This window comes from Paramacrobiotus metropolitanus, unplaced genomic scaffold (genome assembly GCF_019649055.1).
Source record: "Paramacrobiotus metropolitanus isolate TYO unplaced genomic scaffold, Prichtersi_v1.0 Parri_scaffold0000033, whole genome shotgun sequence".
NCBI lineage: Eukaryota > Metazoa > Tardigrada > Eutardigrada > Parachela > Macrobiotidae > Paramacrobiotus > Paramacrobiotus metropolitanus.
In genome coordinates, this window is record NW_026570253.1 from 762,682 (window position 1) to 775,875 (window position 13,194).

Consider the following 13,194-nt stretch of genomic DNA (forward strand, 5'->3'; position numbering starts at 1 on the left):
TGCCCAAATCCCCTCAAGGTCAGAGCGCATACTACCTTGGATGTATCATTATCCGTCAAATCGTCTAGAGTAGTAAATCTACAAAAATCACCTTCCGGCAAATTGTGCATTTTCCGGTTACAAACTAAATTTCACAAAAGACGACCGGCATACTCCGCTTACGGATACGATATCTGTATAACTAGTATAAGTGAAAATTGTCAAAATTTGCGGTGCCCAAACGCTCAATTTCCGCTTCGATATCCTTGGTCTAACAATGCAGTACGTCGACATTATATATGTATTTCAGTCTGTTGAAAAAAACGATACCGAAAATGAAGTGATGCACTTGCGGTAATATAAAAAAGTATCTGCACGATAGCCCATAATTTTTTGGTGTTCTGGCACGCTGTTTTAATGGCTTTTGTTTCGACTGCAAATCTGCAGTTGTTTTTGAGTTGTACCGCACAGGGCGACAGTTATTGATAGGCGACAAAAATGCACAGCAGCTACGTGGCCGAGACTCGAGCGCAGTTTTTAAAAACATTCATGGCCATGCCCAAATATGCCTAAAAATTTTTTGGAAGCATGCGAAAAATTCTCACACTACTCAGTGACAGTGACTATAACTGTGTTCAGACCTGGCTTTGGTTTTTTTATTGTCCAGAGTGTAAACCAACGATTTCCACACCTTTGGTCGATCTCACCGTAATTGTTTTGTTATATGTTATCGAAGAGGTGAAAGATTCGTTGTCAGTAGAAAGTATTGGTATATTATTATTTCTTTCCACTTTGCGAGCGCTGACTATGATCGCCGGATTAAGTATTTACTGATGGTTGAATTTCCTCGGGGCTGTAATATGTCATCTTGCTCTCTCGCATCGTAATCTGGGCTGTGGATCCTGATACTGAAGTCGAGAAGCGTTTGCGTGTGATGGTATGTACAGTACCAAGTTTGGCTCGTTTGTGCTTTCATGTAGTCGTGATAGCGTCATTTATAATAAATGTGCGAACGCAGAAGAGCGATGATGTCGCTCGAATTGAGATGAAAGAGAACGAAATATGGAGCTATCTGGTGTTTTTGATCCGGGACATTCTGGTTTTCTAGATTTAAAAACGGAACCCGGAACGCAGATTAACGTGGAATCCCTTCGCGCACTGGATGAACCTTCGAAAGGCAATTTTGCATTATCGAAGTTGGAATTGAGCCACTCATCATCAGGTACGGATTTACTATACCCACTACACAGTACAGACTGTGGTCTGCTTTTGCCTCGTGTCCGATTTGTTGTCCGGTTCGGCCATGTTGGTTTTTTTAAATTCATAGGTATGCATCGAGCAGCGTACAATAAAACTTTGCTTGCAATTTGAATTTCTTGTTATTGCATCAATCATTTCTAGTTGGTTGCTGCCTATGAAGACCCTATAAGTGTGCATTGTAAATCCGTAGTGCAGTGACTATGGAGTTTGGCCAAGTCGATATCATGACTATTTTTGGCGAACGAACAAACTTTTGGGACTTCATTTTATACTTTCTCGACTTATTTTTGTAACGCCATATCACACATGTGATATGGTTGGGCTTAAATGGATTTGAATTTGGAATTTTACACTTCATGTTACTTTACTTCCTAGATCCTACGTTATAAATGCTATGACGCTTCCCAGTTTGCTTTGAGACTTATGCGGTGATTAATGTTTTCCTTCGCAGGCTCGAGTACAAGCAGCCGAGAGTTGAGTGGAATCTCCGAAAGTGCTGAGCACTGGCAGTATGGACACAGACATCCGGTGATTTTGGCCGAGACGCCGGCCGTTTCTGTGCTGCGTCGTCCGTCCACCCTGTCAGGCGTGTGTATTCCGCGTGTGGCCTTTGGCAACAGGCGTCAGACGCCGGAGATCACGAGCGCCGTATATGAAACTGTTGTTTTTCCCCATATAAGTGCGGTAGACTCTGCTGGAGAGGCAACAGGTATATTTGATAATTTGGGTACAGTACTTCAGTTATGCCAATTAAGGGTTCGTGTTATTATTTTAAAAATGTACCGACGGCTTTACTTTACTGACTTGTGCCGAATGTTTTGTGGAGTACAGTACTTGCAAGATTTTTTTCGAATGATGCCACCTACTTATGCTACTGTAGGGATAGTCTATCACTCTTAAAGTTACAGTGTTTCTACTGTTTATGCATAATTAATTCAGTGTCGACAGCTTCGTTTTCCAGAGTATCATAATATGGAGCCAAGCAGGAGAACACACGTACCTTCAGATACGACAAATGAAACTCCAAATAACAACATGGAAGCAAAATTGATACCTGACAATGAAGGTACAGATGCAAGCTGCATTTGAAACATAAAAGTACTTGAAAAAAGTATTTGCATTTGAAAAGAAGTATTTTTGCAAGACGTGCGCTTAAGAATCTTATGGTTGGACCAGGTACTGGAATTTTATGACTGGCGTTTAAATTTGGTGGTTTTTTAATGAACGTATTCCACGGTTTTTGTTTAATATGATTTTAACAGCAGGTGATGTTCGTGTTGGAAGTCCCGTGATCAACAGTGACCACTACTTGGACCTGGTAAATGCGAACACCCGGCTACAGAGCCAGGTGGAAGTCCTGTCGAACAATGCATCTATGTTTTTAAAAGAACGAGCGGAGCTACAATCCCGTCTGGCACAATTGGAAGCCCGAAACCGTGCTTTTGACGCATCTCTGCACTCTGTCATTAGTGCCCGCGACGAAGCTGTGGCTGAATTATCGCAGTTCAGAAGCCATTTGCGCCCCACGGAGACAAGACTGCAGCAGCTGGAATGGGAGCTGCAGATGAAATCTCGCGACTGTGATATGAAAGATCGCAAGCTAGATCACGCACAGCAGTTAACGGAAGAGTTTCGCAAAAAAGCCTGCGAACTGGAAGTGGAACGTGATGAACAGGAAGGAGTGGTGGCCGCGCTGAAAAATAAGATCTCCGCCTTCCAGGTGCAGCTGGAGGATGCCAGGCAAGAAAAGTTACGCTCCACAGACCCATCGCCCCGGTTGAACTCAGTGATGGTGGAGCGGGATTCCCTTGCTGAACAATTATCCAAAACGAAGAAAGATCAGCTGCAATTACGCACCGATCTACAGCGTCTTGTTGATGAACGGCTGGAAGATCGGCTTAAAATGGATGTTGTGAGGAAGGAGAATGCGACATTGTCGCAAAAGATATCCGATCTGCAGCACACTGCGCTCAAAGAGAAGACGAACTTTCTAAAACAGCTGGAAAAAGTCGAAAATGAACAACGTCATCGAGAAGTGGAGTTTCTGCGGCAGAATATCGAGCGGGCCGGGATGAAGGGTTCGAACGGTTCGAAAGTGCTGTCGGAAGGAGAATGGAAACGAATATCTGAGCTGGTGGCACGCACCGATGTCCTGGAAGTGGAACTGACGTCAGCGCGAAGTGAAGTGCAGAGTCTGCGTGAGACGATGTTAACGGTGGAGCATGAGCGGAAAGAGTTTAGTCGACGCATCGTGGTAGCGGATAAAAGTCTACAGGAAAGAGATTCCACCATTGAATTTCTTACGGGTCGACTGGAAGCGGTGAATGCGCGGATGAAGGAAGTTATGGACCGACAAACTACATTTGATGAAACGCAAGAACGCATCAAGTTATTCGGTGTTGAAATTACGGAACTGCGGTCAAGTAAAGCTACTTTACTGCAGCAGCAAGAAACGGTGATGGAGAAGGCGCGAAAATCTCAAGAACTATTAATGGCTGCTCAACGTGAAACGAAGGAAACTCAAGCAGAAATGAATAGAATCAAAAACGAGTTGACAGCGGTTTCTACGGAGCTGTCATTGGCAAATTCACAAATCACTGAGATGACCGAAAGGGAGAACATTTTAGCGAAAGAAAAAGAGATGTTGTTGCAGGTAAGGAACCGCCATCAGTTGGAGCTGTCGGCGTTATCTGTGAAAGTGGCTGAAGTGGACAACCTGCAGAGGGATTTGTCACTTGCACGGGAACAGGAAAATATTTGGAAACAGCACGCGGTAGCATGGCAGGGCTACAGCGAGCAGCTTGCGATAAAACCTGCTGTTTCCGAAAAGCAGAGCCAAACAGATGCCGAAAGAGTGGCGGACGGAGTGATTTTGAGGATAGCAGAACTTGAATCGGAAGTGAAAGCGAAAGAAGATTCGGAAGCATTACTACATGGGGTTGTGGAAGAACACAAGAAACGGTTGACTGAGTTTGAGAACCGACTGGACGAAATGGAAGTGGAAAAAACAACACGGGATGTTGGAGTGGCTGAACTGGAAGCGGAATTGAGTATCCTTAGAAGTACTCTGGAAGAACAGAAGCATGTTGCTGTACAACACCTGGATACCATTTCTCTGTTGACCAACCAGTGCAGTTCCTTAGAAAAGGAAGCCGAATCGCAACTCCAAGCACGAGAAGCGCTGCAGGTGATAACTGCAAGGGAATACTGTAGAGTAACCCTGCACTTGATATTTGTAGTTCGGTGTGCGGTATTCGGTGTGATAGGTGAAAATAAGCGGTGATATCTTGCGTAAATTCGCATTGTCTAAATCATAGGTGCAAAGAAAATTAGAAAATTTTAACGTTCACAGTAACTATTGACCGCAGCATGGGAAAGTTTTGGGAGAGAAGTTGGGAGTTTTGAGATTGTTATGCTTGTGGAGTACTGTTATGCAGTGACAATCATATGCGCTATGTATAGTGTTTACATTTTTAATGCGATTTGTGTAGGCAATACTTGTATACACAGGAATGGTTCGGTTAAAATATATATAAATATATATAAATTACCTTATTTCTCGTTTTTTATTAGGCTGAATTTCAAACATTGCAAATACATTTGGACACGGTCGAAAAGGAAATCTCCAGCAGCCATGAGACGAACGCCAGTGTGTCCGCTTCACTGAGCACCGCGATTCAGCAGGACGAAGAACTGGCAAAGAGTCAGCAGCTGGAAACCTTGCGACTACAGCTGTTATCAGCGGCAGCTGAAAATCAGCATCTCCAAGAACAACTAGATGGATTGCGTGGGTTAGCAACTCCACCAAACTTCTCTGTCGATCCAACCGTTGTCGTTGTCCTAGAGCAGAAAATTCTGATAATGGAATCTGAGCGTAAGACACTGGAACAGAAATTCGAGGCTTATGTGGCCGAAATGGAAACGTCCGCTGCTCAGCGAGATGAACAGTGGCGGCTGTACTACTGCAGTCAGCAGGACACGTTGGAACAGCGTATTGCGGTGTTGACGGAAGAAAATGGAAAATTAACGAAAGAAATTCAAAAATTGAGCGACAATATTCAAAAAGATGCGTCCAGTAATCCTCTGTCAATTTTGGCAGGCGAAGGGGTTTCTAGTGAAGATTATTCTGCGTTGTTAGCGGAAAAAATCAGTGTGGAAGAAGAGCTGGTGTGGTTGCGAGAAAAAGTTGCGTTTTTGGAAGCAGAATTTAGTCTTGCACGGAATGCTATCCAAATGCAGCCTAGCGCAATTTTGCCAGTCAGTGACATTAGCGAGCATCCTCAAAACGATCATAACCCAGAGAAAAAAAGGATTGTAATACTGGAACAGCAGCTGCAGGAATTCATTACTACCACAAAACAAAAGGCTGATGAATATTCCGCTGTTGTCGCCGCCAACGCGTTACTTCAGCGTCGTCTGCAAGAATTCGAAGAGTATGTCCGCGATTTAGATGCAAAACGGCAGACGGATGACCAGAAAGTATTTGAAACGTTGCAGCAGCAATCTAGTATAGTCAGCGAACTGAATCTTTTGCGAGAAAAGTACAGATTAAGCGAAGAGGAACGCGTTAGCCTGCTACAGCAAATGAATGATGCTACGTTAACCGCGTCGCCCATGCTTCACGACAATGTAAAGCAACAGCTTGAAAAGCGAATTGAAACACTGGAGGCTGATGTGCGGAATTTTAGCGTTGCGACGTCCGAATGGCAAGAAAAGTATTTTAATTTGCAGAATTTATTGGAAAGTGGCAGTCCAGCAACACCATCAAGTAGCACTGCTCTTTCGCCTCTACCAGAGAACGGAGTACAGGATTCTGATCTGATCAAATCGTCGGTGCCAAAGGCAAAGAAGGATCTTAAACAACGGATTGCTAAACTGCGAAAACAAGGCGAAATGAAAAAGGGTCACATGGAGACGATCCCCGACGTGGTCAGTGTGGTTCCCGATGATACATCGGCGGCAGTCGGTGATGAAGCACCTATGCCGGCGCTGATTGCATCCCTGGAGGACGAGAAATTAGCTCTGCAGACGCGCGTGAGATCCCTGGAAGACGCCTTAATGAAAGCGCATGATGAATGTGCCGTTATGTCTTCATCGTTTTCCACATTGCAACAGCAGTTTACCCAGATGCAAAGCGAAGGCAAAGCGGTGCTGGAATACTCGAATACATCTTCACCCGCCCCTTCTGTGACGGAGGAAAGCGTTGACTGGAGCGGCAAAAATCCCAGAGGGAAAATAGATCTCAAGCAGCGTATCTCAAAACTTCGGGATTTAAAAAAGCAGAAGCAGGTTGATGTGGTCGCTGTGGAATATTTGCAGCAGAGGGAACCTCTCTCGGTCGATTCGGAAAGAGAGCAGGAACGGAAGAATTTCGATTACGTTATCGAAAACCTCACCCGGTTGAACGATAGTCTGACTGATCGGTTAGCCAAACTGGAAGACAAAAATGCCGCGTTAGAAGATCAACTGGCTGCTGTGCGTTCCACAGCAAGTGACAGAACTGCTATTCTTGAGGGCAGTTTAGCGAAAGCTGAAGAAAAATACGCGACTGTGCAGTCGCAATATTCGGCGCTGCAGAAAGAACATGGCGACTACATTGCACAGCTTTCTAGTGACCTGCTTGCTCGTGATGAGCAGTGGAATAAGTTCATGGCGGACGAAAAATCGGAACACAAAATGGCTGTTGATCAGTTACAGCTCATGAACAGCGCATTGTTAGAACAGATTTCGAATTTGGAGAACGAGAGCAGACGGCTCGTAGATCTGGCTGCAGAAACCGGGAACAGCGGGAAAACGCGCCTGGAAGCCAGTGTCCAACATGAAGTAGCTTTGACAACCGAAAGCAACAGAACTGCTGACCTGGAACGCAAGTTGCTGGAGGCGTCGCAGAAGTGTGCCAAAACGGAGCTGGATTACTCGATGTTGCAGAAGGAGTACGATAATTATGTTGCCCAGGCCACTGGCGACGTAGTTTCTCGAGACGAACATTGGAATAAATTTGTATCGGATCAGAAATCCGAATATGAACGTATTCTTCACGATATGTACGAAAAGAGCGGTGCTCTTTCCGAACAGATCGCGCGCTTGGAGGTGGAAAATAATCACCTGAGAGAGCAGGTTTCAAAAAACATTGAAACAGTAAACGCAAATGAGACATCAGCCAGTCTTGAGATGAGTGCTGCAACACAGCGATTGGAGTTTTTGGAAGTGGAGAGAGTGCAGTTTTTGAAGGACATTGAGGTTTTGCAGCAGACTATGGCTATGCAGCAGAATTATTCGGTAACCGGCGAAGCGGAACTAGTACAGCTGCGGCACAACCTGACCAATTTGCAGGATGAGAACAACGTACTGGAAGGTCAACTGGAAGCTCTGCGAGCCTACATTCAAGCGCGGGAAGAAAGCATTGGGCATGATTCCGAAATAAGAAATAGGGAAAGTGCGTTACTGGCATCACAGCTAAAGGAGGCTGTGCAACATGCTGAATCTTTGGAATCCGAGCGAACAAAATTGCTGAGTGATTTTGAATCATTGCAGCATACTGTCGATATGCACCAGAGCTCAGCCGTTTCTGTCGCCCAGACAAACGAAGCAGCCGTTCTCGAAGTCGAGCACCTGAGACGGAAATTAACGGATACGATACAACAGAACACCTTGTTGGCGGAGGAGCTGGAAAAAATGAAAGTGCAGCTGAAAGAACACGAAGAGCACGCCGCTGTAACTGATCAGCAAATCGGTCAGTGGGAAGCATATATTTCCGAACAGGATCGCACGAATGAATTAAAGGTCACCGAAGCGGTCAGACAGTTGACGAGTCAACTGGAAGATGTACTTCGGATTAATTCGGAGAATCAGTTGGACAAGCAGAATTTCTTGGAGGTGATTGCTAGTTTACAGAAGCAGTGCCAGGAACTGGAGATTGAGCGGAGCCAGTTGATAAACAGCCACGAAGAGAAGATCACGGAAATGAATTCAATCGTGCAGCAGCACGATGAAGAATGGAAGAAATTTCTGTTGTCGCAGACCGAGGTGATGGAACGAGAAAACACACGGTTGACAGAGGAAATGGCCAGCTTTAAAGCACAGCTGGATAATTTATCGGCTTTACAAGAGCGCTGCGATGCACTTGAGAACTCACTAAATGTGGCCAATCAGACTGAAACTGATGTGCGCTCTCAGCTGCATACATCCCAGTCGGAAATATTGGAAATGAAAGAAGCATATTCGGCTCACGTTGAAGCCATGAATAAGTCGGTTGCGCAGCACAACCAGGAATACCAGGATTATATAGCACTGCAAAACACGCGTTTTGAAGAAGAAAAACAGAAATTGTCGGCTGAAATTGTCGAGCTGCAAGCATACGTGGCAGTGCTGAACAGTCAGATGAATACTGACGGCTCCGGCAGGGAAAGAACAGAAATATCAACAGTAGTTGAAGCGATGGATGATCGGGAAAGTGAACATCTCCGGGCGGAAAATGACAGACTGATGAAAGAAGTCATTGCACTGTCGGAACGTTTGGCTGCTGCAACTCAAAACTCCAAGGAAAACCAGCAGCTTGTGGACGCCGTTCCCTCACTTGCGAATACTCGCGCTGTCCGACAACAGTCACCCGTGGCTTTTACCAGCATGCATTTGCAGCCGACCGTGCAGTCGAAATTCGCCGTAAACTTTGACCCGTCCCCTTCAATATTCGACGAAATCTTCGTACGGGACAGCGGAGCTGCAAATAACGCAGGGGATTTTGCGAGACAGGTCAGTGTGATTGTTGTTGGTGTCGACGCATCACTATCTGGGAGCTGATGTTTCCTATAATTTTAGTGGATTTTAGTGCGGCATTTTAGTACTTTGTCTCTCTCGGTTGTACATGACGAATTTCTTTAGTTTTCGGATGTTCCTGCTTCCGATGCCATTCAAGCGACCAGACTAGAAGATGCCGAAATGACGAATCGACTAAGTGAGCTGACAAGACAGTTAACGGAATCCAGTACACGGATCACTCAACTGGAAGAAAAACTGCAAAAATCTGCCGCCGATGAAATCAACTTCCAAAATATTTCTAATACTGTGCGCCAGCTGGAGTTCGACCTGCACCAAACGAAATCTGAAATGGCGCATGTGCAACAAGGAAAAGATGATCTTGAGTCTAAAATCGAAATTTTGGAAGCCGAACTCTTCAGGTAAATGCTTTGATCTTAATAGAGAAATTGGCATTTTATCTATCCAAGGACTGTCATATAATCGTGTTGGTCGAAATTTGCGGGTGTGCTGTTTAGCGTAAATATCGTAGACGGTAAACGTCCTTGTTTGTTTTTTATATAAAAAATAACAACATGCTGTTCTTGACTGACTGTTTGAATTTTTTACTGGCAGGTTTCGGAAAACAGCAGAAAGTCAAGTTCAGTCTACTGAAGACGCAACACAGTCGGAGGTACAACGATTATCCTCTGAACTCCAGCTAGCAGAATGTAAAGTAGCCCTACTTGACGTGGAAATATCCCGATTGGAAAAACTGCTGCACGAGAAAGATACTGAAAGAGCGGTTGAGCTGGCGGCCATGTCCGACCAACTGGCTGCGAACAGAGCCGAATATGAAATCCAGGTTCATCAGTTCCAGCAGGAGTGGGAAAGCTATTTCTCCGAGCGCACCTCCTCATTGGAAACGGAAAATGCCGCTTTGAAAAAGCAGATGGCGGACTTGATTTCTACTGCGTCAAACCGACAATACACCGAAACGGAACAGTCGTGTCAGACCGAAACAGTGGGCCATGGTGGCACAGATGTGTGGAATAACTTCGCGGCAGATGTTAATAATTTACCACTGAATATGGAATCGCCGTCATCGGAATATGCCCAAACCATGGACATCTTCGAACGGACCATCGAAGAACTGACCAAGCAACCGGCGGGGTGCATTGCGTGTGATCGCCTGGCCGAGCAACTGAAAGCCACGGAAACGCAGTTGGACGCCTTATCTAGTGAGATTGAGAAACTTCACCAGCAGTCGGCGTCGGACTCGGCATTATCCCACGAGAATGATTGTTTACGGGAGAAAATACTAGCGTATGAGGAGTTGTTAAGCGGCGGAGAAAATGGCGAAGTCGTAAAGGACCTTGCAACTGACGATTTCGAGGATGTTATCGGGTTAAAGGAAGATCGAATGCGTCTGCAGGTGGAGCTGTTGGCCGTGCAGGAAGAACTGGAAATGCTGCGAAATAATTCAGATGTGGGCTTGACCTTTCCGCCGCTCCGCGATGTTCCAGAAAAGATTTCCGTTGACGCGACAACACAGAAGGACTGGGATATCCGGGTTGCGGAGTCACAAACGGATGCGGTTGAGAGTGGGGAGGATATGCGACTGACAATACAGAATTGGATTGATTACGCTGGACAGCTGGAGTCACAGTGTAGTGACCTTTCCGTGAACATTGCATCACTGGAACAACAGAAAATTGTTTACGAAAGGGAATGCTCTGAAGAAATTAACCGGCAAGTGAAGGAACAGGCATTCTTGTTATCGGAGCAATTACGGATATCAGAAGATGAGCGGGAATATTTTCGGCGTCAGCTGATGAACCCGGAAGCCATCGCTCGACATGAAGTTCAGTGTCAGACGGAAATCGATGATCATGATGATGTGATAATTTATCAATCAACCATCAGACAGTTAGAACAGCGCATCGTTTCCGCGGAAGAGGAAATCATTCAGAGTAGAACAATGTCGGAAGAGATCGCAGCGAGCTGGGCATCCATGTACCAAGCGGCGCAGGAGGAATTAGTCTTGCTTCGGAACGAAATGGATAAACCTAAGGACAATGAAACGCTTGATCGCATGCAGAATCTGACAGTGGAGTTACAAAAGGCTAGTGGGAAGAACTTGGCGCTGGAACAGCTGAATTCTGCACTCCAGCAACAGATAACATTCACAGAAGCCCAGCTGAATGAAAAAGAATCGCAGTTTGCGATAAATAAACAAGAGCTAGAGGAATCACGCATCCATTTGGTCCAGTTGAAAATAAAAGTGGAAATGGAGAAGGAAGGGCTGATCGCGCGTGTGGAGTTTTTGGAAGGCGAAATGGTCCGTAAGGAGGAAGTTGCTGCAGAGCTGCGCGACCAGATTATGTATCTGCAACGTGAGGTTGATGCCGGACGGCTGAAAATTGAAGACCTTGAGCATCAGGCAGAGAGTCGAAGTAAGAAGATTGAAGAGAAACAAAGAAGGATTCAAGAATTGCGAGCTGAGATAAAGCGGTTGCGGGAGGAGTTGAGTGGCTTGAAAAGTGCGTTGGATGAGATGGATCAAAAGAGAAAGACGGTGGAGATGGAAAACGCCGGGTTGCATGTTCAGAATGCCAATTTGGAGCAGGAAAATAAGGTTAGTACGATTGCGTTCGCAAATTTCGCAGTCTCCTTAGTTGTGTACTATAATATGATTGTAGTAAGTGGTTATTGATAATTTTATGGCTTCTGTGGAAAGTTTTTGACACATGTGTAACAGCATCAAATGAATTATGTCATAAAAATGCATTCCATTGCTCAGATTTTATCCGAAGAAGTGGAGCGTCGACAAGTTCTTCATGATGCTTTCCGAACACGGGTTAGTCAAGAAGCATCCCTGCTCGATGAAGAAATACAGGGACTACGCGATCACCTTCAGGCAAGTACGTATTTTATTAATTTTATGTCTGTTTCCGGGTGAGATGTTGCATTGTGCGAGTTCGTTTAGAGACTGAAATTTGTTTTTATTATGTTGGCACGTAACTGAAAAGGTCAGGGTTAATGAAATTTTATTTATTCCACACCTTGACGCGAATTTATTTGAGAATGACGACCATGTGTATCTGTAGTTTATTTTTGCGGGAACCTACAATTATGCATCTCATTTCAGACTCGCGAATCTGAATTCAGAGAGCTAGAATTAATTTTTAATGAGACGAAACTGGAAAAATCGGATTTGGAGAAGCGTTTACGAGCAGAAAAGCGACGTAATCGGAATAGCTCGCTTTCTGTCCACAGCGAATCCGATAGTCGCACTGGTAAATTATCCCAGAACGGCGAAGCATCAAACAAAAGTCCGTATCACACATTGTTGAGTCTCGTGGAAGGATATGAATCTCCAAAGTTAGTAGTACCGAGTAAAAGAGACAAAATTTTGCTTCTTGTTTAGTTAAGGAAGTACTGTTCAGAAATTGCGTGTACGCATTTCTCGCCTTTTAGATCGTCGTCGACATTAAAATCGTGTATGAACAATTTGAAATCGGAAATCGATGACCTTAAAGCCCAGATGGACCTGCATATCCAAGTCGTCCGGAGCAAAAGTGATAATTTGGTGTGAATGCGATGGCCATTGGGAGCGTCCCCAACTTCGCACTCCGTATTAACGTGTCTGTTTCGTTTCGTTGTCAACCCTGGTCTTTCGTTTTTAATAAAAACTTTTAAAACTTACCTTTTTTGTTATTTCAGCCTTATTAACCGGTGGAATGGTTTTGTGGTTTACAGTCATATTGATATTCCTGGCTTTTACAAGGGCATGTTTTATGGAAGTTTACAGCTACCTATGTACTTGTAACGGCGGTTTAGTTTTGTGATGGCAGTTCTGAGAGATTTATACGGGCATGTGTTTAATTTGAAATAAAAGTGCTACGTACATAATCATCGTAGTAATAATACCTATACTATACTAATAATAAAGTGCGTGATCACACTGTTTAAGTGTTTAAGTCCCATGTACCCATGCACCTGTGCTAACGAGATCGTGGGAAGCGTTCCCATTACGTACACAGAATCTGATGGCTTATAAAGCCTGCACATAAGTACTCTTTCTTTGAATCTGTATGGACAACCCCTACCGGAAGAAAGGAAATCATTTATTGTGGTCACCGACTCACCGGTATAGCGGCAGCTACAGTTTTCCAAGTTATGTGGACAAGCGTGTTTAGATTTTCTTCCCATAGGATG

The 13,194-nt window shown here is 44.7% G+C and overlaps 1 protein-coding gene across 2 annotated transcripts; it reads left to right on the forward strand.

Moving 5' to 3' along the window:
• Window positions 1-1,814: 1,814 nt before the first annotated feature.
• On the forward strand, window positions 1,815-12,888 carry LOC129589064 (golgin subfamily B member 1-like). Of its 2 annotated transcripts, XM_055483544.1 has the most exons (9): window positions 1,815-1,948; window positions 2,201-2,305; window positions 2,505-4,426; window positions 4,813-8,991; window positions 9,121-9,416; window positions 9,610-11,611; window positions 11,777-11,893; window positions 12,125-12,357; window positions 12,454-12,888. In XM_055483544.1, the coding sequence occupies exons 2-9, from the start codon at window positions 2,212-2,214 to the stop codon at window positions 12,569-12,571; spliced, it is 8,961 nt and encodes a 2,986-aa protein (XP_055339519.1). In that variant the 5' UTR covers window positions 1,815-1,948; window positions 2,201-2,211; the 3' UTR covers window positions 12,572-12,888. The 2 variants fall into 2 exon arrangements, with proteins under 2 accessions (XP_055339519.1, XP_055339520.1); XM_055483545.1 differs by lacking the exon at window positions 12,454-12,888 and having other exon boundaries at window positions 2,502-4,426; window positions 11,777-11,897; window positions 12,125-12,271.
• Window positions 12,889-13,194: the final 306 nt, after the last annotated feature.

Excerpts from the sequence above, each read along its gene's own strand:
- LOC129589064 (XM_055483544.1), top strand. The coding sequence starts at position 2,212 with ATGGAGCCAAGCAGGAGAACACACGTACCTTCAGATACGACAAATGAA. Across the intron at positions 9,417-9,609 it reads TTGGAAGCCGAACTCTTCAG|GTTTCGGAAAACAGCAGAAA; the intron begins GTAAATGCTTTG and ends TTTTACTGGCAG. Across the intron at positions 11,894-12,124 it reads GACTACGCGATCACCTTCAG|ACTCGCGAATCTGAATTCAG; the intron begins GCAAGTACGTAT and ends ATCTCATTTCAG.